The sequence below is a fragment of the Oncorhynchus mykiss genome, chromosome 6, assembly GCF_057628025.1.
Source record: "Oncorhynchus mykiss isolate SJ-2025 chromosome 6, ASM5762802v1, whole genome shotgun sequence".
Classification (NCBI taxonomy): domain Eukaryota; kingdom Metazoa; phylum Chordata; class Actinopteri; order Salmoniformes; family Salmonidae; genus Oncorhynchus; species Oncorhynchus mykiss.
In genome coordinates, this window is record NC_143027.1 from 7,392,882 (window position 1) to 7,420,000 (window position 27,119).

At 47.9% G+C, this 27,119-nt stretch overlaps 1 protein-coding gene across 1 annotated transcript in view; it reads left to right on the top strand.

The window, feature by feature from the left end:
• The first annotated feature begins 9,953 nt into the window (after window positions 1-9,953).
• Window positions 9,954-27,119, top strand: part of LOC110525085 (protein unc-13 homolog B) — a 70,720-nt gene continuing 53,554 nt past the window's right edge. Inside the window, exons 1-8 of the mRNA XM_090236930.1 lie at window positions 9,954-13,089; window positions 14,755-14,777; window positions 15,445-15,494; window positions 15,681-15,756; window positions 20,174-20,242; window positions 24,111-24,330; window positions 24,713-24,940; window positions 26,874-27,015. Of these exons, the coding sequence (XP_090093056.1) occupies window positions 10,107-13,089; window positions 14,755-14,777; window positions 15,445-15,494; window positions 15,681-15,756; window positions 20,174-20,242; window positions 24,111-24,330; window positions 24,713-24,940; window positions 26,874-27,015 (3,791 nt within the window). The 5' untranslated portion in view covers window positions 9,954-10,106. The remainder of the gene's footprint in view (window positions 13,090-14,754; window positions 14,778-15,444; window positions 15,495-15,680; window positions 15,757-20,173; window positions 20,243-24,110; window positions 24,331-24,712; window positions 24,941-26,873; window positions 27,016-27,119) is intronic.

Genomic DNA, 27,119 nt, shown 5'->3' on the forward strand with positions numbered 1-27,119 from the left:
CTGCCAGTCTTTATCCTCTGTCCTCTCTCATTCTGCTAGTCTTTATTCTCTGTCCTCTCTCATTCTGCTAATCTTTACCCTCCGTCCTCTCTCTCTCATTCTGCTAGTCTTTATCCTCTGTCCTCTCTCATTCTGCTAGTCTTTATCCTCCGTCCTCTCTCTCTCATTCTGCTAGTCTTTATCCTCTGTCCTCTCTCATTCTGCTAGTCTTTACCCTCCGTCCTCTCTCTCTCATTCTGCTAGTCTTTATCCTCTGTCCTCTCTCATTCTGCTAGTCTTTACCCTCCGTCCTCTCTCTCTCATTCTGCCAGTCTTTATCCTCTGTCCTCTCTCATTCTGCTAGTCTTTATTCTCTGTCCTCTCTCATTCTGCTAATCTTTACCCTCCGTCCTCTCTCTCTCATTCTGCTAGTCTTTATCCTCTGTCCTCTCTCATTCTGCTAGTCTTTATCCTCCGTCCTCTCTCTCTCATTCTGCTAGTCTTTATCCTCTGTCCTCTCTCATTCTGCTAGTCTTTACCCTCCGTCCTCTCTCTCTCATTCTGCTAGTCTTTATTCTCTGTCCTCTCTCATTCTGCTAATCTTTACCCTCCGTCCTCTCTCTCTCATTCTGCTAGTCTTTATCCTCTGTCCTCTCTCATTCTGCTAGTCTTTATCCTCCGTCCTCTCTCTCTCATTCTGCTAGTCTTTATCCTCTGTCCTCTCTCATTCTGCTAGTCTTTACCCTCCGTCCTCTCTCTCTCATTCTGCTAGTCTTTATCCTCTGTCCTCTCTCATTCTGCTAGTCTTTATCCTCCGTCCTCTCTCTATCATTCTGCTAGTCTTTACCCTCCGTCCTCTCTCTATCATTCTGCTAGTCTTTACCCTCCGTCCTCTCTCTCTCATTCTGCTAGTCTTTACCCTCCGTCCTCTCTCTCTCGTTCTGCTAGTCTTTACCCTCCGTCCTCTCTCTCTCATTCTGCTAGTCTTTACCCTCCGTCCTCTCTCTCTCATTCTGCTAGTCTTTATCCTCTGTCCTCTCTCATTCTGCTAGTCTTTACCCTCCGTCCTCTCTCTCTCATTCTGCCAGTCTTTATCCTCTGTCCTCTCTCATTCTGCTAGTCTTTATTCTCTGTCCTCTCTCATTCTGCTAATCTTTACCCTCCGTCCTCTCTCTCTCATTCTGCTAGTCTTTATCCTCTGTCCTCTCTCATTCTGCTAGTCTTTATCCTCCGTCCTCTCTCTCTCATTCTGCTAGTCTTTATCCTCTGTCCTCTCTCATTCTGCTAGTCTTTACCCTCCGTCCTCTCTCTCTCATTCTGCTAGTCTTTATTCTCTGTCCTCTCTCATTCTGCTAATCTTTACCCTCCGTCCTCTCTCTCTCATTCTGCTAGTCTTTATCCTCTGTCCTCTCTCATTCTGCTAGTCTTTATCCTCCGTCCTCTCTCTCTCATTCTGCTAGTCTTTATCCTCTGTCCTCTCTCATTCTGCTAGTCTTTACCCTCCGTCCTCTCTCTCTCATTCTGCTAGTCTTTATCCTCTGTCCTCTCTCATTCTGCTAGTCTTTATCCTCCGTCCTCTCTCTATCATTCTGCTAGTCTTTACCCTCCGTCCTCTCTCTATCATTCTGCTAGTCTTTACCCTCCGTCCTCTCTCTCTCATTCTGCTAGTCTTTACCCTCCGTCCTCTCTCTCTCGTTCTGCTAGTCTTTACCCTCCGTCCTCTCTCTCTCATTCTGCTAGTCTTTATCCTCCGTCCTCTCTCTATCATTCTGCTAGTCTTTATCCTCCTTCCTCTCTCTAGCATTCTGCTAGTCTTTATCCTCCGTCCTCTCTCTATCATTCTGCTAGTCTTTATCCTCCTTCCTCTCTCTATCATTCTGCTAGTCTTTGCCCTCCTTTCTCTCTCTCTCATTCTGCTAGTCTTTATCCTCCTTTCTCTCTCTCATTATTCTTGTATTTTCATTTTCTTCTTCTCCACCTATATTTGTATTTCACTCCATTGCTATGCTTCTCTCTTGCTCTCTCCCTTGTCTTCCTCTCTCTTAATCTCTAATTGTCCCTCTCTCACCTGTACTCTCTCTCTCTCTGTTTCTCCCTCTCTCTGTCTATCTCTTTCTGTTTCTCCCTCTCTCTGTGTCTCTCTCTCGGTTTCTCCCTCTGTCTCTCTCTCGGTTTCTCCCTCTCTGTCTCTCTCTTTCTGTTTCTCCCTCTCTGTCTATCTCTTTCTGTTTCTCCCTCTCCCTGTGTCTCTCTCTCGGTTTCTCCCTCTCTCTGTGTCTCTCTCTTGGTTTCTCCCTCTCTGTCTCTCTCTTTCTGTTTCTCCCTCTCTCTGTCTTTCTCTCTCGGTTTCTCCCTCTCTGTCTCTCTCTTAATCTCTTATTTTCCCTCTCTCACCTGTACTCTCTCTCTCTCTGTTTCCCCCTCTCTCTGTCTATCTCTTTCTGTTTCTCCCTCTCTCTGTGTCTCTCTCTCGGTTTCTCCCTCTGTCTCTCTCTGTCTCTGTCTCTCTCTCTCGTTAATGGCAGCTGTGACAGCTGGAGTCACTGAACTCTTCCTCCCACCACAGTAGTGCTGTGATCCCATCTTTCGCCTCTCCTCCTCTTCTCCTCCTCCGCTTCTCGTTCTTTAGTTAGCTGAAGCTCTGTCTCTCGGCCACAGGGACCTGGCACTGTGTTGCCATGGCGTCCAGAGGAGTGTTCTTCCCAGATATATTTATGTTTAGAGATCACACATTGTTGGCGTCCATCAGTCTCTACCATGCCGTTACCAGGGGTGTCAAACTAATTTCCTGACGTGTCTGTGGGTGTTTGGTTTTTCCTTTCAATTAAGAGCTAGACAACCAGGTGAGGGGAGTTCCTTACTAATTTGTGACCTTAATTCATCAATCAAGTACAAGGGTGGAGCGAAAACCCACAGACACTCGGCCTTGTGTGGAAGGAGTTGGACACAGGTGCTTTAGACAGACATGTCTGTGTTTCTGCTGGCCTCAGAAAAAGACACAAGCATCACTCTCTTTTTCTTTCTCACTCACATTCTCTCTCTCCCTCTCTCTCTATCGCTCTTTCACTCTTATGCTCTCTCTCTCATCTCCCTCCATTATATTCTCTCTCTCTCTCTCTCTCTCTCTCTCTCTCTCTCTCTCTCTCTCTCTCTCTCTGTCTATCTATCTCTGTCCCTCTCTCTCAATTCAATTCAAGGGGCTTTATTGGCATGGGAAACATGTGTTAACATTGCCAAAGCAAGTGAGGTAGATAATAAGCAAAAGTGAGAAAAAAAACTATAAAAATAAACAGTAAATTTTACACTCACAAATGTTCCAAATGAATAAAGACATTTGAAATGTCATATTATGTTTATATACAGTTTTGTAAAGAATTGCAAATAGTTAAAGTACAAAAGGAGACATAAATAACATAAATATGGGTTGTATTTACAGCGGTGTTTGTTCTTCACTGGTTGCCCGTATCTTGTAGCAACAGGTCACAAATCTTGCTTCTGTGATGGCACACTGTGGTATTTCACCCAGTAGATATGGGAGTTTGTCAAAATTGGATTTGATTTCTAGTTTTTTGTGGGTCTGTGTAATCTGAGGGAAATATGTCTCTCTAATATGCTCATACATTTGGCAGGAGGAAGTGCAGCTCAGTTTCCACCTCATTTTGTGGGCAGTGTGCACATAGCCTGTCTTCTCTTTATTCTCTACAGCAGCCTTTCTCAATAGCAAGGCTGTGCTCACTGAGTCTGTACATAGTCAAAGCTTCTTTCTTTTTGGGTCGGTCACAGTGGTCAGGTATTCAGCCACTGTGTACTCTCTGTTTAGGGCCAAATAGCAATCTAGTTTGCTCAGTTTTTTTTTGTTAATTCTTTCCCAATGTGTCAAGTAATTATGTGTGTCAAGGTTCTCTGCCAGTGTTGGTAGAGTTTTTCTAACCAGAAATCTGGATTTCCTAGTCAGAAACCTTAGTTAGAACTTTTAAGACAATATTCTCACCAGGTAGGTGACTATCTAACTCCCATCAAAGGTCTCACTCTTAGAAGTTTAGGTGCCTGGAAGAACCTCTTGAGTTGCCACGCCGGCAAAATCTTTCCAGGGCAAGAACCCCTCTCCAAAGAGTCTCGAGGAACCCCTCTCCAAAGAGTCTCAGAGGAACCCCTCTCCAAAGAGTCTCAGAGGACCCCCTCTCCAAAGGGTCTCAGAGGACCCCCTCTCCAAAGAGTCTCAGAGGACCCCCTCTCCAAAGGGTCTCAGAGGACCCCCTCTCCAAAGGGTCTCAGAGGAGCCTCTGTGTAAAAGTTCAAACAATACAATTTTTGTGATAGGAGGGGTTCATTTTTTAAAACCTTTTTAATAATATATTGTAGAAGTGTCAGTGTATCAGATTGGAGGTGAGGCTTATTGGAGGCAATGCTTTCAGATAGTTCTTTATGGCCACCCGTTAGTGTAAATATAATTCCCGTTCATCATGTTACGTTTGTACACTGAAAATGTAAATTGTTCTTGTAAATGTATGCACATGACATATTCTTTAATATAATATGAATAATATTAAAATTTCTGATTACATGAAGTCATAAAGTGGTAATTATTCCAACTTTGTGATTTGCATAGGTTCTTGATCAACACTTCTATGAAAACTGTCAGTGTTCAACCTTAACATGTGATGTCAATACAACAGAACAGATGAACAGGAAAGACATTTACTCTAACGGGTTTCCAAAAATATATATTTTTAAGCCATGCCCCTCCTAAGCCACACTTCCACTCCAGGAACACGTTTATTTGATTTAAAAATAAATTGTGGGTAGATCAGCTTGTGGCTTCTATCAATGTAATTGTCTGGATCATCATTTCCAAACCCACATATATTTTTGGGTAAATATATATTTTTTTAATTATACACTGCTCAAAAAAATAAAGGGAACACTTAAACAACACAATGTAACTCCAAGTCAATCACACTTCTGTGAAATCAAACTGTCCACTTAGGAAGCAACACTGATTGACAACAAATTTCACATGCTGTAGTGCAAATGGGATAGACAACAGGTGACAACAGGTGAAAATTATAGGCAATTAGCAAGACACCCCCAATAAAGGAGTGGTTCTGTAGGTGATAACCACAGACCACTTCTCAGTTCCTATGCTTCCTGGCTGATATTTTGGTTACTTTTGAATGCTGGCGGTGCTTTCACTCTAGTGGTAGCATGAGACGGAGTCTACAACCCACACAAGTGGCTCAGGTAGTGCAGCTCATCCAGGATGACACAACAATTCGAGCTGTGGCAAGAAGGTTTGCTGTGTCTGTCAGCATAGTGTCTAGAGCATGGAGGCGCTACCAGGAGACAGGCCAGTACATCATGAGATGTGGAGGAGGCCGTAGGAGGGCAACAACCCAGCAGCAGGACCGCTACCTCCACCTTTGTGCAAGGAGGAGCAGGAGGAGCACTGCCAGAGCCCTGCAAAATGACCTCCAGCAGGCCACAAATGTGCATGTGTCTGCTCAAACGGTCAGAAACAGACTCCATGAGGGTGGTATGAGGGCCCAACGTCCACAGGTGGGGGTTGTGCTTACAGCCCAACACTGTGCAGGACGTTTGGCATTTGCCAGAGAACACCAAGATTGGCAAATTCGCAACTGGCACCCTGTGCTCTTCACAGATGAAAGCAGGTTCACACTGAGCACATGTGACAGACTTGACAGTCTGGAGACGCAGTGGAGAACGTTCTGTTGCCTGCAACATCCTCCAGCATGACCGGTTTGGCGGTGGGTCAGTCATGGTGTGGGGTGGCATTTCTTTGGGGGGCCGCACAGCTCTCCATGTGCTCGCCAGAGGTAGCCTGACTGCCATTAGGTCCTCAGACCCCTTGTGAGACCATATGCTGGTGCGGTTGGCCCTGGGTTCCTCCTAATGAAAGACAATGCTAGACCTCATGTGGCTGGAGTGTGTCAGCAGTTCCTGCAAGAGGAAGGCATTGATGCTATGGACTGGTCCGCCTGTTCCCCAGACCTGAATCCAATTGTGCACATCTGGAACATCATGTCTCGCTCCATCCACCAACGCCACGTTGCACCACAGACTGTCCAGGAGTTGGCGGATGCTTTAGTCCAGGTCTGGGAGGAGATCCCTCAGGAGACCATCCGCCACCTCATCAGGAGCATGCCCAGGCATTGTAGGGACGTCATACAGGCACGTGGAGGCCACACACACTACTGAGCCTCATTTTGACTTGTTTTAAGGACATTACATCAAAGTTGGATCAGCCTGTAGTGTGGTTTTCCACTTTAATTTTGAGTGTGACTCCAAATCCAGACCTCCGTGGGTTGATAAATTTGATTTCCATTGATAATTTTTTGTGTGAATTTGTTGTCAGCACATTCAACTATGTAAAGAAAAAAGTATTTTATAAGAATATTTTCATTCATTCAGATCTAGGATGTGTTATTTTAGTGTTCCCTTTATTTTTTTTGAGCAGTGTTTTTTCTTCTTTATTGTTGCCCTACCATCCCTCCCCTAATTGGAGTAAACTAATGAACAACGATACTTAGGCTTCTACTTCAAGATTATATATAGTATATTCATTTTACGGTAACAGTAGATTTTACATTAGTTATCTTATTTTTTTGTTTGTTATTTCTAGTCCCACACAATGCTACATTGAACCATTAAAGGTTTCCTCCATGAACCTCTCAACTAACCAAAGGTGCAAATATTGACTAGCAACTAGCAACTAGCAACTAGCAACTAGCAACTAGCAACTAGCAACTAGCAAGGATCGCCAGGGTTCCTCCAGTCACCACTAATTCTAAGAGTGTAGTTCACAATACCTTTGGCAGTAACCACTGTGTCCCCCACCATGACACTAAAGGCAGGGGATCTCCCTAATTTGTTATTGGTTCCAAACCAGATGGACTCAGTTTCCCCCCAGGTGAAGTGACAGTTTATTGTCGGATAACCATGTACTACCATTTTGAAGTTCTGCACTCTGGATTTTTTTCAATCACTGCCTTGTGGGACAAAAGAAGTGCAGAATTATCAGCGTAAAGAAAAAAGTCCCATGAAAAGGTCATTGATGTACAACAGGAAGAGGAGGAGCCAAAGAAAGGTTTTCGGGTTCGGATAGCGAACCGTTTCACATCCGCCATTTGATTCTGACCCGTGAGATGTTCTCTGACCCACTCCACGGATATTCTCTGACCCACTCCACGGATATTCTCTGACCCACTCCACGGATATTCTCTGACCCACTCCACGGATATTCTCTGACCCACTCCACGGATATTCTCTGACCCACTCCACGGATATTCTCTGACCCACTCCACGGATATTCTCTGACCCACTCCACGGATATTCTCTGACCCACTCCACGGATATTCTCTGACCCACTCCACGGATATTCTCTGACCCACTCCACGGATATTCTCTGACCCACTCCACGGATATTCTCTGACCCACTCCACGGATATTCTCTGACCCACTCCACGGATATTCTCTGACCCACTCCACGGATATTCTCTGACCCACTCCACGGATATTCTCTGACCCACTCCACGGATATTCTCTGACCCACTCCACGGATATTCTCTGACCCACTCCACGGATATTCTCTGACCCACTCCACGGATATTCTCTGACCCACTCCACGGTTAACCTGTTGAAACAACCAGGACTCATATTTTAAACAGTAGGATGTCATAATCTACTGTGTGGAATGCTTTTTTGAAGATCTAACACGACCATTCGAAAGGAACTTTCCCCCATCCAACTCTTTCCCCCATCCAACTCTTTCCCCCATCCAACTCTTTCCCCCATCCAACTCTTTCCCCCATCCAACTCTTTGGTCAGTTAGGTGGAGTAAACAAGTGTGAATCTTGACAGAAGTCTTTTGCCAATGTGAAACGTTGAGTAAAAAAAAACGTGTGTATTATCAACACGTCATTGGTAGATCCAGTGTTCGCTTCTTCAGGGTGTTGCCTGGTTTTGCAGCAAATGTATATCCACTCAGCAGGCAGCAGCTAAAGTTTAGTTCAGTGTGTCTCCTAACGTGCACTTCCTTTCCTATTCCCTGGTGGAACGGACACCCTCAGGGTGCAGCTTACCTTAAAGGCCCAGTGCAGTCAAAACCTTGATTTTTTCCCCCTGTGTTTTATATATATTTCCACACTATGATGTTGGGATAATACTGTGAAATTGTGAAAGTATTGATAATAACTCCCTTATTTTAAGAGCTGTTTGAAAATACTGTATTGGTGGGATGGTGTTCTGGCCTTCCTTGGTGACATCATCATGTGGTAAATGAGTTAATAGACCAATAAGAAAGAGAGTTCCAAACCTCTCTGCCAATAATAACAGCTAGTTTTCCCCTCCTCACTCAGACCACTCACAGACAGTCCTAGCAACATTTTGCTGCAGAAATGTATCTTTGCTAAGAAGCTGTTTTTTTTTTACCATTTTAATGAAAACAATCACAATAAGGTTCTTACCCAGAAAAGCTTCTGCAAAAACGGGACCTTTAACTCCCACTGCTGTAGATCACACACACACACACACACACACACACACACACACACACACACACACACACACACACACACACACAAACACACACACACACACACACACAGCGTGTGTGTCCTGACTTTGTATGGTCAGCTGATTTAGTTTGAATAGTGTGTTTACCAAGTGTGACTTCAATAATAAACCCAATCAATAAAGCGGTCAGAGATGGTCATTAAACATGGCAGCGCACTGAGGTGCTCAACTCTAAGACTTTACAGTGGCACACAACAAAACCTTTCATTGAAGATCGTTTTCAAAAGTGTTCGCTCCTGATTTCTCTCTGTCCCTTAGAGAAGGTGTGAAAAGGTTGGTAATCGTGTCTATGACAGTTTAAAGTTGTGTCCTGTGTTGCATCCAATAACAGTTAATCCGAGGAACGTCGGGTATGTAGCGTGCATTCATCTGTGTCAGTCGAAGGAGCTTACCTAGCTTGTGAAGGACCTGCCTAGTTACAGGATATGCAATTACTACAGTAGTCAAGGCAATTAAAAGGCCATTAAGGCCCAGGGGAAGACAGGCTTCAACTGAACAGAGGGAAGATATTTCATAACTTCTCCTCTCATATTTGTGAGAGGGATCCTAGGGGAGGATTGAGTAGAAGACACGTAGGAACACGGAACACAGAACACGGAACACAGAACACAGAACGCACTTCATCAGAAATCCACATTCTGTTGACTCCATGTTGGTACATGTGTCATATTTCTCATATTGCCAAATACAGTAGTTCCAGGATGGCATGTTTTTTCAGAGTGTAATTTGAAAAAAAGTAGAATAACATTTAATAATAACAATTATATTTCTTCTAACTTCTTCTACCTTTTTCCAATTCCATTCTGAAATTCAATTAGCTACTCAGATACATTAATTCCAATTCCATGGCTAAACCAATGCCTCCCTCGTCACAACATTTAAGTGACCTCCTTTTCAGAAATGGGCCTTTAGGAATTTAATGGCAGAATAACAATATAGTGAATTAATAACAGAGGAGTTTCTAAGAATTAGGTGCGGTAATTACTCAACTAGAATCCCAAGAGCTAGGTACTTGAGCCCAATTGCTCCTGTGAATAACCATTTCCATTAATGGAGAGAACGGAACTCTGTGAACGGAACACATCTGCTCTACATAGAAAGTATTTATGCAGCGTTTATCTAGTCTGCTATGGATTACAACTTCCTGTTCCTGTTCTTGTCTTTTCTGCTTCGTTGGAACCAAATGAGCGGTTGGTTTACAGTTCCGATGATACATTATGCCTCTTCCAATATTGCTTCGATGGGAAAGGAGAGGAAATGTGTGCAGATAAATGACTGGAGTCACATGGCTTTCCTGTGTTATTCGCCATAGGCTTAATATTATCTAATAATCACATTGTTGAAGTAAATATGTGTTGTTTCTTGATTTTGTGTCTCTACAGCCATGAACTAAAGTTCCTGGGAGGTGCAGCTGAATGGGCACCCATGAATCTGTTCTCTCGGACTTAGATGCCGGCCTCTTCTTTTAATGTGACTCCAGCAACGATGTGGGGGGGATAACTAAGGCTAGGGGCCTCTGCTTCTGTCCCGGGAAGATGTTCTCCAAGAACCGCTTCAATGGACAACACAGAACACCCGTTGCACCCAAAGGCGACACCAAGGAACGGGTTCGCAAAAAGAGGGCCCCCAACCCCAGGGTAGCGCTTGTCATTCGGGAGAAGATCCACCGCCTGCTCCAAGGATCCGGCCAGGAACTACCCGCCCCAGACCTTTACTCTGCTGGGATCGAGGAGGAGGGGGGAGGAGAGGGACAGGAGAAGAGAAAGGAGGCCACAAATATTTTTGTGAGGTGTGGGCCCAGAGAGGAAGTTTGCTCCTCGAGGATCCCCACCTGTAAGGCACATGAAGGGGTGTCTGGGGCTTCCTGCATTGGGGAGGTGGAGCTGAACAGAGAGGGCTGTGTCAGGATCCCTTGCACTCTGCAGCACAATAGCAGAAGCCAATCTCCGGGGAAGCAGAAATTGAGTATCCCAGACGGGATTAGGACTGTCCCGGAAAAGAGACGAACACCCAAACACCAGAAATGGATAATCCCGGCAGGTATCCGGACCATTCCAGAACAGAGAAGAGAATCCCTACACCAGAACCGGATTAGCCAAAACAGGAACAGCTCAACGTTTGCCGCAGAGGCAGGGGCAGCAGGAGGGAAGGCTGACTTCGGTCGGACCCGTTCAGATCAAAAGAGACCTGTTTCTATGGGTGACTATGTGGATTACAACTTCAACAGAACACGGCACGATACTCTGCTGGAGGTGGACGAGGAAGAAGAAGACGAGGAGGAGGAGGAAGAGGAGGAAGAGGAGGAAGAAGAGTCTAGTGCCATCATCGAGCACATTCTCAAAGAGCTGAGAGGGATCAACAAAATCCAGGAGGAGATCTCGGATCTGCGAGATTACCTTTCATCCGTGCGTGGCTCTGTAGAGGAGGTGTCTTCCTGTGTGGATGCTGTGCTCCTAGAGATAGAGGGCATTCGCTCAGGAAACAAGGCTAGTGGCAGTCCAGGAGATGGGGCTTGGTCTGGGGCTGCAGGGGGCAGTGACGGATCCTCCTTCACCCCTCACCAGAGGCCTGTCAGCGCCTACGGCAGTTTAGGCAGGCAGATGGTGCCTTCAGATTCCAATGTCTGCCGACCGTCCGTCTTCAGCCAACGCCACAGCATCCACGGGATGCCAGTGGAGTTCCACTTGCCAACATTAGAAGAGAAGTCTACCACAGTCTCGCCAGGCACCGAATTAGTGGAGCCTGTTGGCCAGCAGCAGGAGGATGATGAGCTGCCGAAACACAGCATCCCAGAGCCCACCATGGTCAGCAAACTGAGCTGTGGCTACCTGGAGCAGCAGGACGACCAGGACTTCCCAAGCACCAGCTCCCTATCCTCAGAACACAGCATCAATTCAGAGTCGGTCCTTGAGAGACCCTCATCCAGCCACGGTGCAATGTGTGGTGGTGCTAGAGGTGGTAGTAGGCGTGGTGGGGTGGAGAGCTGGGGTGGTGGTGGCCGAGAACATGGTGGGACTGAGAAGACTATATGGTGTGAAGAACAATGTTATTCCAGACAGAGGAGTCTGGAAGAGCAGGAAGGAGAGGGACCTGCCTGTTTGGAGGGGACAGGGAGCTGGGATCGGTATAGGGGCTCAGATGGGTATAGAACTGGTACCCTGGCCGAGTCCTCTACAGGAAGCTCCGACCTCCACTCTCTCCACTCCTCTGGACTACACTACAAGTCCCCCGCCAGCACTTCCAGTCACGAGGAGTGGCGCTGCCATAGACGGAGGCTGCAACATCATCATGGGACTCAAGTTCCTACAGACATCCACTCAGAGTACCACAACCTGGGATACAAGGGTGCTGCTGATTGCTTATTTCCCCAGAGCTCTGGTTACCACTCAGTGGAAGCACATACAGAAGGAGTGGAGAGCTATGGCTACACAGCTCCCCCCACAGATCTCAGCTACACAACTGACTGCCAAGTAGATAGTTACCTGGAGAACTATTCTGGCCATGAGCACGACATGACTGAAGAGTTTACAGAGGTGACCTGTACCTGGGGCTCACTACAGGTGACCTGTACCACTGTGGCTGAAACAGACATTCCATTGGTCAATACAGATGAAGGAGTTATGCCAGGGCACCTCCCGCGCCCTAACAGCGCAGAGATCCAAAACGTTGGTTTTAACGTGAAGCGAATCGGGCGAGCCGTGCTGGACTTCAGCTCCGCCCTGCGGGAGGCACTACGCAAGTTGGAGGGACCCGGAACTGACAAGAGTCCTGGAGATGAGACTGAGCCCACAAGCCTTTTGGTGGAGTCTCAAACAAACCTACCCCACGCAGATATGTCCCAAACGTCAAAAGAGGATGGGTCGGACCCAGGGGCCTTGGACAACACAGAGAGACTAACCCAGACCTGTGTCCTCTCCTCTGCCCACTCAGACCCCTGCCCAGGTGAAACCCTGCCAGAGGAGGTCAGCGACGGCCACCAACAGGCTCAGGATGACCCTTACGGACCTTCTCTCCTTCCTTACTCCAGACAGGACGTTTCCCAAACAGGCCTAGACTTTGCTTCACTTGGTCCAGAGCCTATGGTCTCCCCACCCAATGCAGAGGCAGAAGAAAAAGGAGCCTCACCTCTGCCTCAGGGCCCATCACACACCCCCACTCGGAACATCTCTCTATCGCAATGCACCACTGTAGAGTCCCTCTCACTCTCCTTCTCGGCTGAGCAGCCGGCACCCCAGCAGGAGCAGGGAGACGAACCCCCATCCCTGTCGCTGCCACAGCCCGACACAGAAGACCCAGAAGTCCCAGATACGCCTGCAGCCCCAGAAGGCGAGGCAGCAAGAGATGCAGCGGGAAAGGCAGAGAGAGCAGAGGAGCACACCCTGGAGATAAGCCAGAGGGAGGTGCGGAGGCTGAAGTGCCTGAGGACCTTCCAGCAGATCCTTCGGGAGAAGAGGGAGTCACGGCGCCAGCTCACCAGCATGACCATGTCCACCTTCAAGGGAGACAACCTCATTCCAGGTAGCTATCACCTACCATCCGTCGTACTGTTACTCGTAAAGCACTGTCTGGAACAAGAGCACATGTTCATCACCTGGTTATTTATTTATTTATTAGCATGAATAACTATTTTTCGTTCTATTCTCTCACATCTACCTAGTCATTTTGCTATTTTACCATCACCTCCCAGCATCACAACTGTAGCATCACCCTCCCAGCATCACTACTGTACCATCACCCTCCATCATCACTAATGTAGCACCCCCCAGCATTACTACTGTACCATCACCCCTCCCAGCATCACTACTGTATACTCACCCCCCAGCATCACTAATGTACCATCACCCCCCAGCATCACCACTGTATACTCACCCCCCCAGCATCACTACTGTACCATCACCCCCCCAGCATCACTAATGTACCATCACCCCCTCCCAGCATCACTACTGTACCATCACCCTCCCACCATCACTACTGTATCATCACCCTCCCAGCATCACTAATGTACCATCACCTCCCAGCATCACTAATGTACCATCACCCCCCCAGCATCACTAATGTACCATCACCCCCCAGCATCACTAATGTACCATCACCCTTCCACCATCACTACTGTATAATCACCCTCCCAGCATCATTAATGTCCCATCACCCTCCCAGCATCAGTAATGTACCATCACCCTCCCAGCATCACTAATGTACCATCACCTCCCCAGCCTCCCTACTGCAGTACAAACCTCCCAGCATCACTAATGTACCATCACCTCCCCAGCATCACTACTGTACCATCACCCCCCCAGCATTACTATTGTACCATCACCCCCCCCAGCATTACTACTGTACCATCACCCCCCCCAGCATCACTACTGTACCATCACCCCTCCCAGCATCACTACTGTACCATCACCCACCCCAGCATCACTATTTGACCATCACCCCCCCAGCATCACTATTGTACCATCACCCCCCCAGCATCACTACTGTACCATCTCCCCCCCTCAGCATCACTACTGTACCATCCCCTCCCCAGCATCACTATTGTCTATTGTACCATCACCCCCCAGCATCATTATTGTACCATCCCTCTCCCAGCAGTTGTTATTGCTAATGGATTGGCTGGAAGGACTTCAACAAGGACTTGTTGTTTTAATTGTACTGCTAAGCTGATGACTCTCTTTGTCTCTCTGTTTCTGTCTCTCTTTCCTCTCTCCTCTCTCCTCTTTCTCTCTCTCCTCTCTCCTCTTTCTCTCTCTCCTCTCTTCTCTCTCTCTCCTCTCTTCTCTTTCTCTCTCTCCTCTCTCCTCTCTTCTCTTTCTCTCTCCTCTCTTTTTCTCCCTCTCATCTCTTCTCTTTCTCTCTCTCCTCTCTCTCCTCTCCTCTCTCTCTCCTCTCTTCTCTTTCTCTCTCTTCTCTCTCCTCTCTTCTCTCTCCTCTCTTCTCTTTCTCTCTCTCCTCACTTCTCTTTCTCTCTCACCTCTCTTCTCTTTATCTCTCTCCTCTCCTCTCTCTCTCTCCCCTCTTCTCTTTCTCTATCCTCTCTCTCTCCTCTCTTCTCTCTCTCTCCTCACTTCTCTTTCTCTCTCACCTCTCTTCTCTTTATCTCTCTCCTCTCTCTTCTCTCTCTCTCCTCTCTTCTCTCTCTCTCTATCTCCCTCCTCTCTTCTCTTTCTCTTTCCTCCCTTTCAGATGGAAGTCGACATGACGATCAGGTCTCTTTTCTCAAGTCAATGTCTTTATGTGCATGTCCTCATAACATGTTTGTGTGCTTTGACGTTGACCATTCTTGCTCATGAGTTAATACCATTTTATACTACTGTGTTACATGACAACAACATGTACAGTAGTATTGCCTACATTGCTTCCTTAGTTTGGTTTGTCTCTTGTTGGTGATTTGACCCTTGACCCTTTATAATGTTGCCACTTCACGAAGGGTCTTCTTGTTTTCCTTGTTAAAGGAATTGAGGGAAAATTAAAGGAGTTGAGGGAACATTAAAGGAGTTGAGGGAACATTAAAGGAGTTGAGGGAACATTAAAGGAGTTGAGGGAACATTACAGATGTTAAATGAGTCTCTCTTTCTCTGTCTCTCTCTTTCTCTGTCTCTCTCTTTATCTGTCTCTCTTTCTCTGTCTTTGTCTGTCTCTCTCTTTCTCTGTCTCTCTCTTTCTCCCTCTGTCTTTCTCTGTCTCTCTCTTTCTCCCTCTCTTTCTCTGTCTCTCTCTTTCACTGTCTCTCTCTTTCTCTGTCTATCTCTTTCTGTACCTTTATGTCTTTGTCTTTCTCTGTCTGATATAATGTGGGCATGCTATATTATTGTAACTTCTATAAGAACTGTCGGTCTCAGTGGCTAAACATCTGACCTTTGACCTCTATTACAGGGCCGAAACAGAGATGGAGAGCCCAGCAAGCACTCGTGGGCCAAGCCTGCGTCAGTGACACCTCCTCTCTCTCTCTCTGTGTGTGTGTGTGTGTGTGTGTGTGTGTGTGTGTGTGTGTGTGTGTGTGTGTGTGTGTGTGTGTGTGTGTCTGAACATACTCCTGTAATTATAACCTCTAATATATTTGATCCTGTGTTTTTGTTTTTATTTTGTTGTTTATAACTGTGTGTGTTTAGTGGTGCCACGCCCTTTGGGATCGACAGTATGCCTGACCTCCGCAAAAAACAGCCTATCCCCCTGGTCGGCGAGCTGGTGAGTTCTTTTGACCCCTCAACCCTGCCCACTTACCTACTGTCATTTTGACCTTTCACCCCTGAATTTACAGTACCTCAGACAAACCTAGAATAACATCTTTGGAAGTAAATAAATAGATCAATAAGACATCTATTAAGGTAAAGTAATATATTACAAAATAATAATGTCTTTCTCTCCCTCTGCCCTCTCTCTCTCTCCCTCTGCCCTGTCTCTCTCTCTCCCTCTGCCCTGTCTCTCTCTCTCCCTCTGCCCTGTCTCTCTCTCTCCCTCTGCCCTGTCTCTCTCCCTCTGCCCTGTCTCTCTCTCTCTCCCTCTGCCCTGTCTCTCTCCATCTGCCCCGTCTCTCTTTCTCTCTCCCTCTGCCCTGTCTCTCTCCCTCTGCCCTGTCTCTCTCTCTCTCCCTCTGCCCTGTCTCTCTCTCTCTCTCCCTCTGCCCTGTCTCTCTCTCTCTCTCCCTCTACCTGCCCTGTCTCTCTCCCTCTGCCTGACCTGTCTCTCTCTCTCTCCCTCTGCCATGTCTCTCTCTCTCCCTCTGCCTGCCCTGTCTCTCTCTCTCCCTCTGCCCTGCCTCTCTCCCTCTGCCTGCCCTGTCTCTCTCTCTCCCTCTGCCCTGTCTCTCACTCTCCCTCTGCCCTGTCTCTCTCTCTCCCTCTGCCTGCCCTGTCTCTCTCTCTCTCTCTCTGCCTGCCCTGTCTCTCTCTCTCTCCCTCTGCCTGCCCTGTCTCTCTCTCTCTCTCTCCCTCTGCCCTGTCTCTCTCTCTCTCTGCCTGCCCTGTCTCTCTCTCTCTCTGCCTGCCCTGCCCTGTCTCTTTCTCTGCCTGCCCTGTCTCTCTCTCTCTCTGCCTGCCCTGTCTCTCTCTCTCTCTCTCTCTCCCTCCCTCTGCCCTGTCTCTCTCTCTCTGCCTGCCCTGTCTCTCTCTCTCTCTCTCTCTCCCTCTGCCCTGTCTCTCTCTCTCTCTGCCTGCCCTGTCTCTCTCTTCCCTCAGACAATGGTAAGTGTCAGTGAGTTTTCTCCTCCTGGTTTTAGCCATTTGTCCTTCCAATCCCATTGACATGAATGTCTAAATTCCAGTATAATACTGTATGATAGCATGGACACACACACACACACACACACACACACACACACACACACACACACACACACACACACACACATACACACATACACACACACACACACACACACACACACACACACACACACACACACACACACACACACACACACACACACACACACACGCGCACACACACACACACACACACATACACACATACACACACACACACACACACACACACACACACACACACACACACACACACACACACACATATCATGTACACACAATAAACAACATCATTTAGTCTACAACACACATACAGAAGGAGACAAAGACAGGCAGATCCTCTCTGTTTGGGAAACACAAGCTGGGTGTCACGACTGCACAATGCTCACAGCCGCACACATTGACAACAACAAGTCTACAACACTCTGAGCTCAACAGTCAAACCGTAGAGAGAGAAAGTAGACCTGAGCTTTAGTCAACGTGTTCTGGTACTCCACAAAGTCAAGTGACCATCTGCTCTTCTCCTGGTTAAAATGAAAAAAACAATATGCTGTTATGTTATGAAACGAGTCTGGCGCGTTAACTTCACGTTAACAAAATACACTCCAATTAGAATCCCGTCCAGCGCTTCTCCCACACACACAAGCTGTCGTACGTTTAACACACCTCATACGGACCGTGATTACGATGGCAGAGTGGTCTCTTAGTTTGTCTCCTGTTTTTCTCCTCAGAACATTCTAGCCATTTTAGCATGGAGCGGCTCAGCTGTTTGATTAGCAGGTCTAGCAAGACACTGACAGACAGACAGACAGACAGACAGACAGACAGACAGACAGACAGACAGAGGGCAGAGAGAGAGAGGGCGGAGAGAGAGAGAGGGCGGAGAGAGAGAGAGGGCGGAGAGAGAGAGAGGGCGGAGAGAGAGAGAGAGAGAGAGAGGGCGGAGAGAGAGGGCGGAGAGAGAGAGAGAGAGAGAGGGCGGAGAGAGAGAGAGAGAGAGGGCGGAGAGAGAGAGAGAGGGCGGAGAGAGAGAGAGAGAGAGGGCGGAGAGAGAGAGAGAGGGCGGAGAGAGAGAGAGAGAGAGGGCAGAGAGAGAGAGAGAGAGAGAGAGAGAGAGAGAGAGAGAGAGAGAGAGAGAGAGGGCGGAGAGAGAGGGCGGAGAGAGAGAGAGAGGGCGGAGAGAGAGAGAGAGAGAGGGCGGAGAGAGAGAGAGAGGGCGGAGAGAGAGAGGGCAGAGAGAGAGAGAGAGAGGGAGGCTCTTAGAGTGTTTATGCGGTTACCACACAGTCCACTGTGGAGGAAGAGAGGGAGACCAGACACACAGGGACACATCAGAGCATCTCTAAGAGCTAAGAACCGCTAACATGATGACGATCTGTCCTCTGACAACCACACAGTCTGACTCACATTACACAACTGATCCATAGAAACCTTTTAGCCTGAAATCCAGAACCTGTTAAAGCCAACATTCCACTCCATGAACTCTGTGTCACTCAAACGGACTGGTACCCAGGCTTCTGGGTCTCTGTACAGCAGGCTGGGTTTCTGTACAGCAGGCTGTGTTTCTGTACAGCAGGCTGGGTTTCTGTACAGCAGGCTGTGTTTCTGTACAGCAGGCTGGGTTTCTGTACAGCAGGCTGGGTTTCTGTACAGCAGGCTGGGTTTCTGTACAGCAGGCTGGGTTTCTGTACAGCAGGCTGGGTTTCTGTACAGCAGGCTGTGTTTCTGTACAGCAGGCTGGGTTTCTGTACAGCAGGCTGTGTTTCTGTACAGCAGGCTGGGTTTCTGTACAGCAGGTTGGGTCTCTGTACAGCAGGTTGGGTTTCTGTACAGCAGGTTGGGTCTCTGTACAGCAGGTTGGGTTTCTGTACAGCAGGCTGTGTTTCTGTACAGCAGGCTGGGTTTCTGTACAGCAGGCTGTGTTTCTGTACAGCAGGCTGTGTTTCTGTACAGCAGGCTGTGTTTCTGTACAGCAGGCTGGGTTTCTGTACAGCAGGCTGTGTTTCTGTACAGCAGGCTGTGTTTCTGTACAGCAGGCTGTGTTTCTGTACAGCAGGCTGGGTTTATGTACAGCAGGCTGGGTTTCTGTACAGCAGGCTGGGTTTCTGTACAGCAGGCTGTGTTTCTGTACAGCAGGTTGGGTTTCTGTACAGCAGGCTGGGTTTCTGTACAGCAGGCTGTGTTTCTGTACAGCAGGCTGGGTTTCTGTACAGCAGGCTGGGTTTCTGTACAGCAGGCTGGGTTTCTGTACAGCAGGCTGGGTTTCTGTACAGCAGGCTGTGTTTCTGTACAGCAGGCTGGGTTTCTGTACAGCAGGCTGTGTTTCTGTACAGCAGGCTGGGTTTCTGTACAGCAGGTTGGGTCTCTGTACAGCAGGTTGGGTTTCTGTACAGCAGGTTGGGTCTCTGTACAGCAGGTTGGGTTTCTGTACAGCAGGCTGTGTTTCTGTACAGCAGGCTGGGTTTCTGTACAGCAGGCTGTGTTTCTGTACAGCAGGCTGTGTTTCTGTACAGCAGGCTGTGTTTCTGTACAGCAGGCTGGGTTTCTGTACAGCAGGCTGTGTTTCTGTACAGCAGGCTGTGTTTCTGTACAGCAGGCTGTGTTTCTGTACAGCAGGCTGGGTTTATGTACAGCAGGCTGGGTTTCTGTACAGCAGGCTGGGTTTCTGTACAGCAGGCTGTGTTTCTGTACAGCAGGTTGGGTTTCTGTACAGCAGGCTGGGTTTCTGTACAGCAGGCTGTGTTTCTGTACAGCAGGCTGGGTTTCTGTACAGCAGGCTGGGTTTCTGTACAGCAGGCTGGGTTTCTGTACAGCAGGCTGGGTTTCTGTACAGCAGGCTGGGTTTCTGTACAGCAGGCTGGGTTTCTGTACAGCAGGCTGTGTTTCTGTACAGCAGGCTGGGTTTCTGTACAGCAGGCTGTGTTTCTGTACAGCAGGCTGTGTTTCTGTACAGAAACCCGGTTTCTGTACAGCAGGCTGGGTTTCTGTACAGCAGGCTGGGTTTCTGTACAGAAACCCGGTTTCTGTACAGCAGGCTGGGTTTCTGTACAGCAGGCTGTGTTTCTGTACAGCAGGCTGGGTTTCTGTACAGCAGGTTGGGTTTCTGACAGCTGATGTAAGAAGGGCTTTATAAATGTATTTGATTGATTGAATGCTAAGAAACCATATCCCCTGTTCACACATTTGCAGAAGAATCCCCCCCCCCCTCGCTCTGCTTTCACATGTGAAGGTGTGTAGATAACATCACATACCTTCCCCCATGAAAATGTGACTTCCTATTGAAAAGTGTATCTAAAACATTAAAATGTTTCATTTTTTCATTTTCATTCCCTCTGTCTCAGTCCCTGTTGCAGGCCAGGAAGGCAGGGCTCTCTGTGGCTACAAATACATCCATCAAGGACCATGAGCTGGTGAGAGGACACACACACACACACACACACACACACACACACCGTTCACCACTCTTGGCAATCTATTCTACCTGACCCTTCTTTGGTCCTCTTGTGTGAGGTGTGAGTTTATAAATAGCATTGTGTGGCTCTCCCTGGTACAGTTCTCTCCCTCTCCCTATCCTGTATCCTGTCTCCAATCTCCGTCCCTCTCACTCTCCCTCTCCCTTTCCCCCCCCTCTCTCCCTCTCCCACCTCCTCTCTCCCGCCCTCTCTCCCTCCTCCCCTCTCTCCCTCTCCCGCCTTATCTCTCTCTCTCTCTCTCTCTCTCTCTCTCTCTCTCTATTCAATTCACATGTCAACTTAATGGCTTTATTGGCATGGAAACATATGTTAACATTGCCAAAGCAAGTCTCTCTCTCTCTTAATCTCAACGTAAGGGGGCTTTATTGGCATGGGAAACATATGTTTACATTGCCAAAGCAAGTCTCTCTCTCTCTCTCTATTCAATTCACATGTCAATTTAATGGCTTTATTGGCATGGAAACATATGTTAACATTGCCAAAGCAAGTCTCTCTCTCTCTTAATCTCAACGTAAGGGGGCTTTATTGGCATGGGAAACATATGTTTACATTGCCAAAGCAAGTCTCTCTCTCTCTCTCTATTCAATTCACATGTCAATTTAATGGCTTTATTGGCATGGAAACATATGTTGTGAAGTAAATAATTAACAAAAGTGAATAAACAGTAAATATTACACTCACAGAAATGCGAAAAACGAATGAAGACATTTCAAATGTCATATTATGTCTATATACAGTGTTGTAACGATGTGCAAATAGTTAAAGTACAAAAGGGAAAATAAATAAACATAAATATGGGTTGTATTTACAGCGGTGTTTGTTCTTCACTGTTTGCCCTTTTCTCGTGGCAACAGGTCACAAATCTTGCTGCTGTGATGGCACACTGTAGTAGTTCACCCAGTAGATATGGGAGTTTATCAAAATTTGGTTTGTTTTCAAATTCTTTGTGGATCTGTGTAATCAGAGGGAAATATGCATCTCTAATATGGTCATACATTGGGCAGGAGGTTAGGAAGTGCAGCTCAGTTTCCACCTCATTTTGTGGGCAGTGAGCACATAGCCTGTCTTCTCTTGAGAGTCAGTTCTCTCTACAGCAGCCTTTCTCAATAGCAAGGCTATGCTCACTGAGTATGTACATAGTCAAAGCTTGCCTTAAGTTTGAGTCAGTAATAATTTTGGGGGGTTTCTTATGATTTGGTTGGGTCTTATTGTGCTGCTGTCCTGGGGCTCTGTGGGGTCTGTTTGGTACGTTTTTCTGCCACTGTGTACTCTCTGTTTAGGCCCAAATAGCATTCCAGTTTGCTCTGTTTTTTTGTTAATTCTTTCCAATGTGTCAAGTAATTATCTTTTTGTTTTCTCATGATTTGGTTGGGTCTAATTGTGCTGTTGTCCTGGGGCTCTGTAGGGTGTGTTTGTGTTTGTGAACAGAGCCCCAGGACCAGCTTGCTTAGGGGACTCTTCTCCAGGTTCATCTCTCTGTAGGTGATGGCTTTATTATGGAAGGTTTGGGAATCACTTCCTTTTAGGTGGTTGTAGAATTTAACGTCTCTTTTCTGGATTTTGATAATTAGTGGGTATCGGTCTAATTCTGCTCTGCATGCATTATTTGGTGTTCTACGTTGTACACAGAGGATATTTTTGCAGAATTCTGTATACAGAGTCTCAATTTGGTGTTTGTCCAATTTAGTGAATTCTTGTTTTGGTGAGCAGACCCCAGACCTCACAACAATATATGGCAATAACCAATTCAAGTATTTTTAGCCAGCTCCTAATTGGTATGCTGAATTTTATGTTCCTTTTAATGGCATAGGCCTTGTCTCTCAGCTCGTTCACAGCTTTGTGGAAGTTAACAGTGGTGCTGATGTTTAGGCAGAGGTATGTATAGTTTTTTGTGTGCTCTAGGGCAACGGTGTCTAGATGGAATTTGTATTTTTGGTCCTGGTGACTGAACCTTTTTTTGGAGCATCATTATTTTTGTCTTACTGAGATTTACTGTCAGGGCCCAGGTCTGACAGTATCTGTGCAGAAGATCTAGGTGCTGCTGTAGCTCCTCCTTGGTTGGTGACAGAAGCACCAGATCATCAGCAAATAATAGACATTTGACTTCTAGTAGGGTGAGGCCGGGTGCTGCAGACTGTTCTAGTGCCCTCACCAATTCGGTGATACAGTTGAAGTCGGAAGTTTACATACACTTAGGTTGGAGTCATTAAAACTAATTTTTTAACCACTCCACAAATGTATTGTTAACAAACTATAGTTTTGGCAAGTCGGTTAGGACATCTACTTTGTACATGAAACAAGTAATTTTTCTAACAATTGTTTACAGACAGATTATTTCACTTATATCACAATTCCACAATTCACTTGTATCACAATTCCAGTGGATCAGAAGTTTACATACACTAAGTTGACTGCCTTTAAACAGCTTGGAAAATTCCAGAAAATAATGTCATGGCTTAAGAAGCTTCTGATAATTGACATCATTTGAGTGGTGTACCTGTGGATGTATTTCAAGGTCTACCTTCAAACTCAGCGCCTCTTTGCTTGACATCATGGGAAAATCGAAAGAAATCAGCCAAGACCTCAGAAAATAATTGTAGACCTCCACAAGTCTGGTTCATCCTTGGGAGCAATTTCCAAACGCCTGAAGTTTCCACATTCATCTGTACAAACAATAGTACACAAGTATAAACATGGGACCACGCAGCTGTCATACCGCTCAGGAAGGAGACGTGTTCTGTCTCCTAGAGATGAATGTACTTTGGTGTGAAAAGTGCAAATCAATCCCAGAACAACAGCAAAGGACATTGTGAAGATGCTGGAGGAAACAGGTACAAAAGTATCTACATTCACAGTGAAACGAGTCCTATATCGACATAACCTGAAAGGCCGCTCTATCCCTGTCACATTCTGTGAATAAGTTCCTCTCCTAAACTCTATCCCTGTCACATTCTGAGAAGAAAATCCTATCCTAAACTCTATCCCTGGTTCAAGTGGTGCAGGGCTCCCAAGTGGCACAGCGGTCTAAAGCACTGCATTTCAGTGCAACAGGCAACACTGCAGTCCCTGGTTTGAATCCAGGCTGTATCACATCTGGCCGTGATTGGGAGTCCCATGAGCGGCGCACAATTGGGCCAGCGTCGTCCGGGCTTGGCCGGTGTAGGCCGTCATTGTAAATAACAATTTGTTCTTATTAACTGACTTGCCTAGTAAAATAAAAATTAAACCAATCCCTGTCACATTCTGTGAATAAGTTGCTCTCCTAACCTTGCTTCTCTTGATGGTTTACAGTGACTCATATATTTTGTAACATTCCAGTTCCAACCAAACAAACAATAGACGGTTGAGTTCCCTGGTGTGTGTTCATACCTCAGCCTACGGTTCGGTGTGTACCTCGACTCTGCTCTGCTCTGCACCACCCACCATCCCTGACACCTACTGCACCTGACTAAACACATGTCTCACTTTCTCATTTTCTCTTTTTGTGTGTGTCTCTCTCTCACACTCTCTCTCTTTCTTGCTCCCTACCTCTCTATCTCTCTCTCTACCTCTCTCTCTCTCTCTCTCTCTCTCTCTCTCTCTCTCTCTCCCTAACTCTCCCTACCTCCCTCTCTCTCTCTGTTTCCCTATCTATCTCTTTCTCTCTATCCCTACCTCTCACTCTCTGTCTCTCTCCCTCTCCCTACCTCTCTCTCTCTCCCTACCTCTCTCTCTCTCTCTCCCTACCTCTCTCTCTCTCTCTCTCTCTCCTTCCTATCTATTTTTCTGTCTTTCTCTGTATGTCTCCCCCCTTACACTCCTACAGAAGAGCCACGTTTATAAGAAAACCCTGCAGGCTCTGATCTACCCCATCTCCTGCACAACGCCCCACGCCTTCCAGGTGTGGACTGCCTCCACACCCACCTACTGCTATGAGTGTGAGGGGCTGCTGTGGGGCATCGCCCGCCAGGGCATGAGGTGTGCTGAGTGTGGGGTCAAAGTTCACGAGAAGTGCCAGGAGCTGCTCAACGCTGACTGTCTGCAGAGTGAGTAGAGGAGGAATAGGAGGGGGGAAGGAAGGGTAGAGGGGAAGATGAGGGGGAGGTTGGGGTTGAAATGCTGAGGCTGTTCAATTTTTCTGTAACTCTCCTCCCTCTCTCCTCCCCCTCTCCTCTCCTCTCTTCCCCCCTCTCCTCCTCCCTCTCCGTCCCTCTCTACTCCCCTCTCTCCTCCTCTCCTCCCCCTCTCCTCCCCCTCTCCTCCTCCTCTCTACTCCCCTCTCTCCTCCTCCTCTCTGTCCCTCTCTATTCCCCTCTCTCCTCCTCCTCTCCTCCCCTCTTTTCACTCCCCCTTTCCTCCCCCTCTCCGTCCCTCTCTCCTCCCTTCTCTCCACCCCCTCTCCTCCCACCACGCCTTCCCTCTATCCAGGGGCGGCTGAGAAGAGCTCTAAGACAGGGGCAGAGGACCGGACGCAGCACATCATCACAGCAATGAAGGACAGGATGAAGATCAGGGAGAGGAACAAGCCAGAGATCTTTGAGGAGATCAGGGCTGTGTTCGCCGTCACTAAGCTGCTCCATGCTCAGCAGATGAAGACGATAAAACAGAACGTGTTAGACGGAACCTCCAAGTGGTCTGCCAAGATCACCATCACCGGTACGTCCTGTACCGAACCACAAAGTACCGCACTGCAACTACAGCACCCCACCTCACCACATCCCACCGCACTGCAACTACAGCACCCCACCTCACCACATCCCACCGCACTGCAACTACAGCACCCCACCTCACCACATCCCACCGCACTGCAACTACAGCACCCCACCTCACCACATCCCACCGCACTGCAACTACAGCACCCCACCTCACCACATCCCACCGCACTGCAACTACAGCACCCCACCTCACCACATCCCACCGCACTGCACCACAACAACCCACCACAACAACCCACAGTACCCCACCATAACAACCCACAGTACCCCACCATAACAACCCACAGTACCCCACCATAACAACCCACAGTACCCCACCACACCATCCCCACAGTACCCCACCATAACAACCCACAGTACCCCACCATAACAACCCACAGTACCCCACCATAACAACCCACAGTACCCCACCATAACAACCCACAGTACCCCACCATAACAACCCACAGTACCCCACCACACCATCCCCACAGTACCCCACTATAACAACCCACAGTACCCCACCATAACAACCCACAGTACCCCACCACACCATCCCCACTTACCCCACCATAACAACCCACAGTACCCCACCATAACAACCCACAGTACCCCACCATAACAACCCACATTACCCCACCACAACAACCCACAGTACCCCACCACAACAACCCACAGTACCCCACCACACCATCCCCACAGTACCCCACCACAACAACCCACAGTACCCCACCACAACAACCCACAGTACCCCACCATAACAACCCACAGTACCCCACCATAACAACCCACAGTACCCCACCACAACAACCCACAGTCCCCACAACAACCCACAGTACCCCACCACAACAACCCACCACAACAACCCACAGTACCCCACCACAACAACCCACCACAACAACCCACAGTACCCCACCACAACAACCCACAGTCCCCACAACAACCCACAGTACCCCACCACAACAACCCACCACAACAACCCACAGTACCACACCATAACAACCCACCATAACAACCCACAGTACCCCACAACAACCCACCTCACCGCCCCACAGCACCCCACCACAACAACCCACAGTACCCCACAACAACCCACAGTACCCCACCACAACAACCCACCACAACAACCCACAGCACCCCACCACAACAACCCACAGTACCCCACAACAACCCACAGTACCCCACCATAACAACCCACCATAACAACCCACAGTACCCCACCACAACAACCCACAGTACCCCACCACAACAACCCACAGTACCCCACCACATCGCAGAACATTACCCCACAACACCGCCCCACATTACCCCACAACACCGCCCCACATTACCTCACCACATCGCAGAACAGTACCCCACCACACCTCCACAACATTACCCCACAACAACCCACAGTACCCCACCACACCTCCACAACATTACCACACAACACCACCACAACATTACCCTACCACACCAGCCCCACAATACCCTACCACACCTCCACAACATTACCCCACAACAACCCACAGTACCCCACAACACCACCACAACATTACCCTACCACACCAGCCCCACATTACCCTACCACACCACCACAACATTACCCTACCACACCAGCCCCACATTACCCTACCACACCTCCACAACATTACCCTACCACACCAGCCCCACATTACCCTACCACACCAGCCCCACATTACCCTACCACACCTCCACAACATTACCCTACCACACCAGCCCCACATTACCCTACCACACCAGCCCCACATTACCCTACCACACCTCCACAACATTACCCTACCACACCTCCACAACAGTACCCCACCACACCAGCCCCACATTACCCTACTGTGTGTGTGTGTGTGTGTGTGTGTGTGTGTGTGTGTGTGTGTGTGTGTGTGTGTGTGTGTTAGTTGTCAGTGCTCAGGGTCTCCAGGCTAAAGACAGGACTGGCTCCAGTGACCCCTACGTGACCATCCAGGTGGGGAAGACTAAGAAGAGAACCAAGACCATCTACGGAAACCTCAACCCTGTCTGGGAGGAGACGTTCAACTTGTAAGACTTTTCCTTCTTCCTCCTCATCTTCTTTACCCTCTCTTCTCGCCCTCTCCTTCTTCCTCCTCCTCTTCTTTACCCTCTCTTCTCGCCCTCTCCTTCTT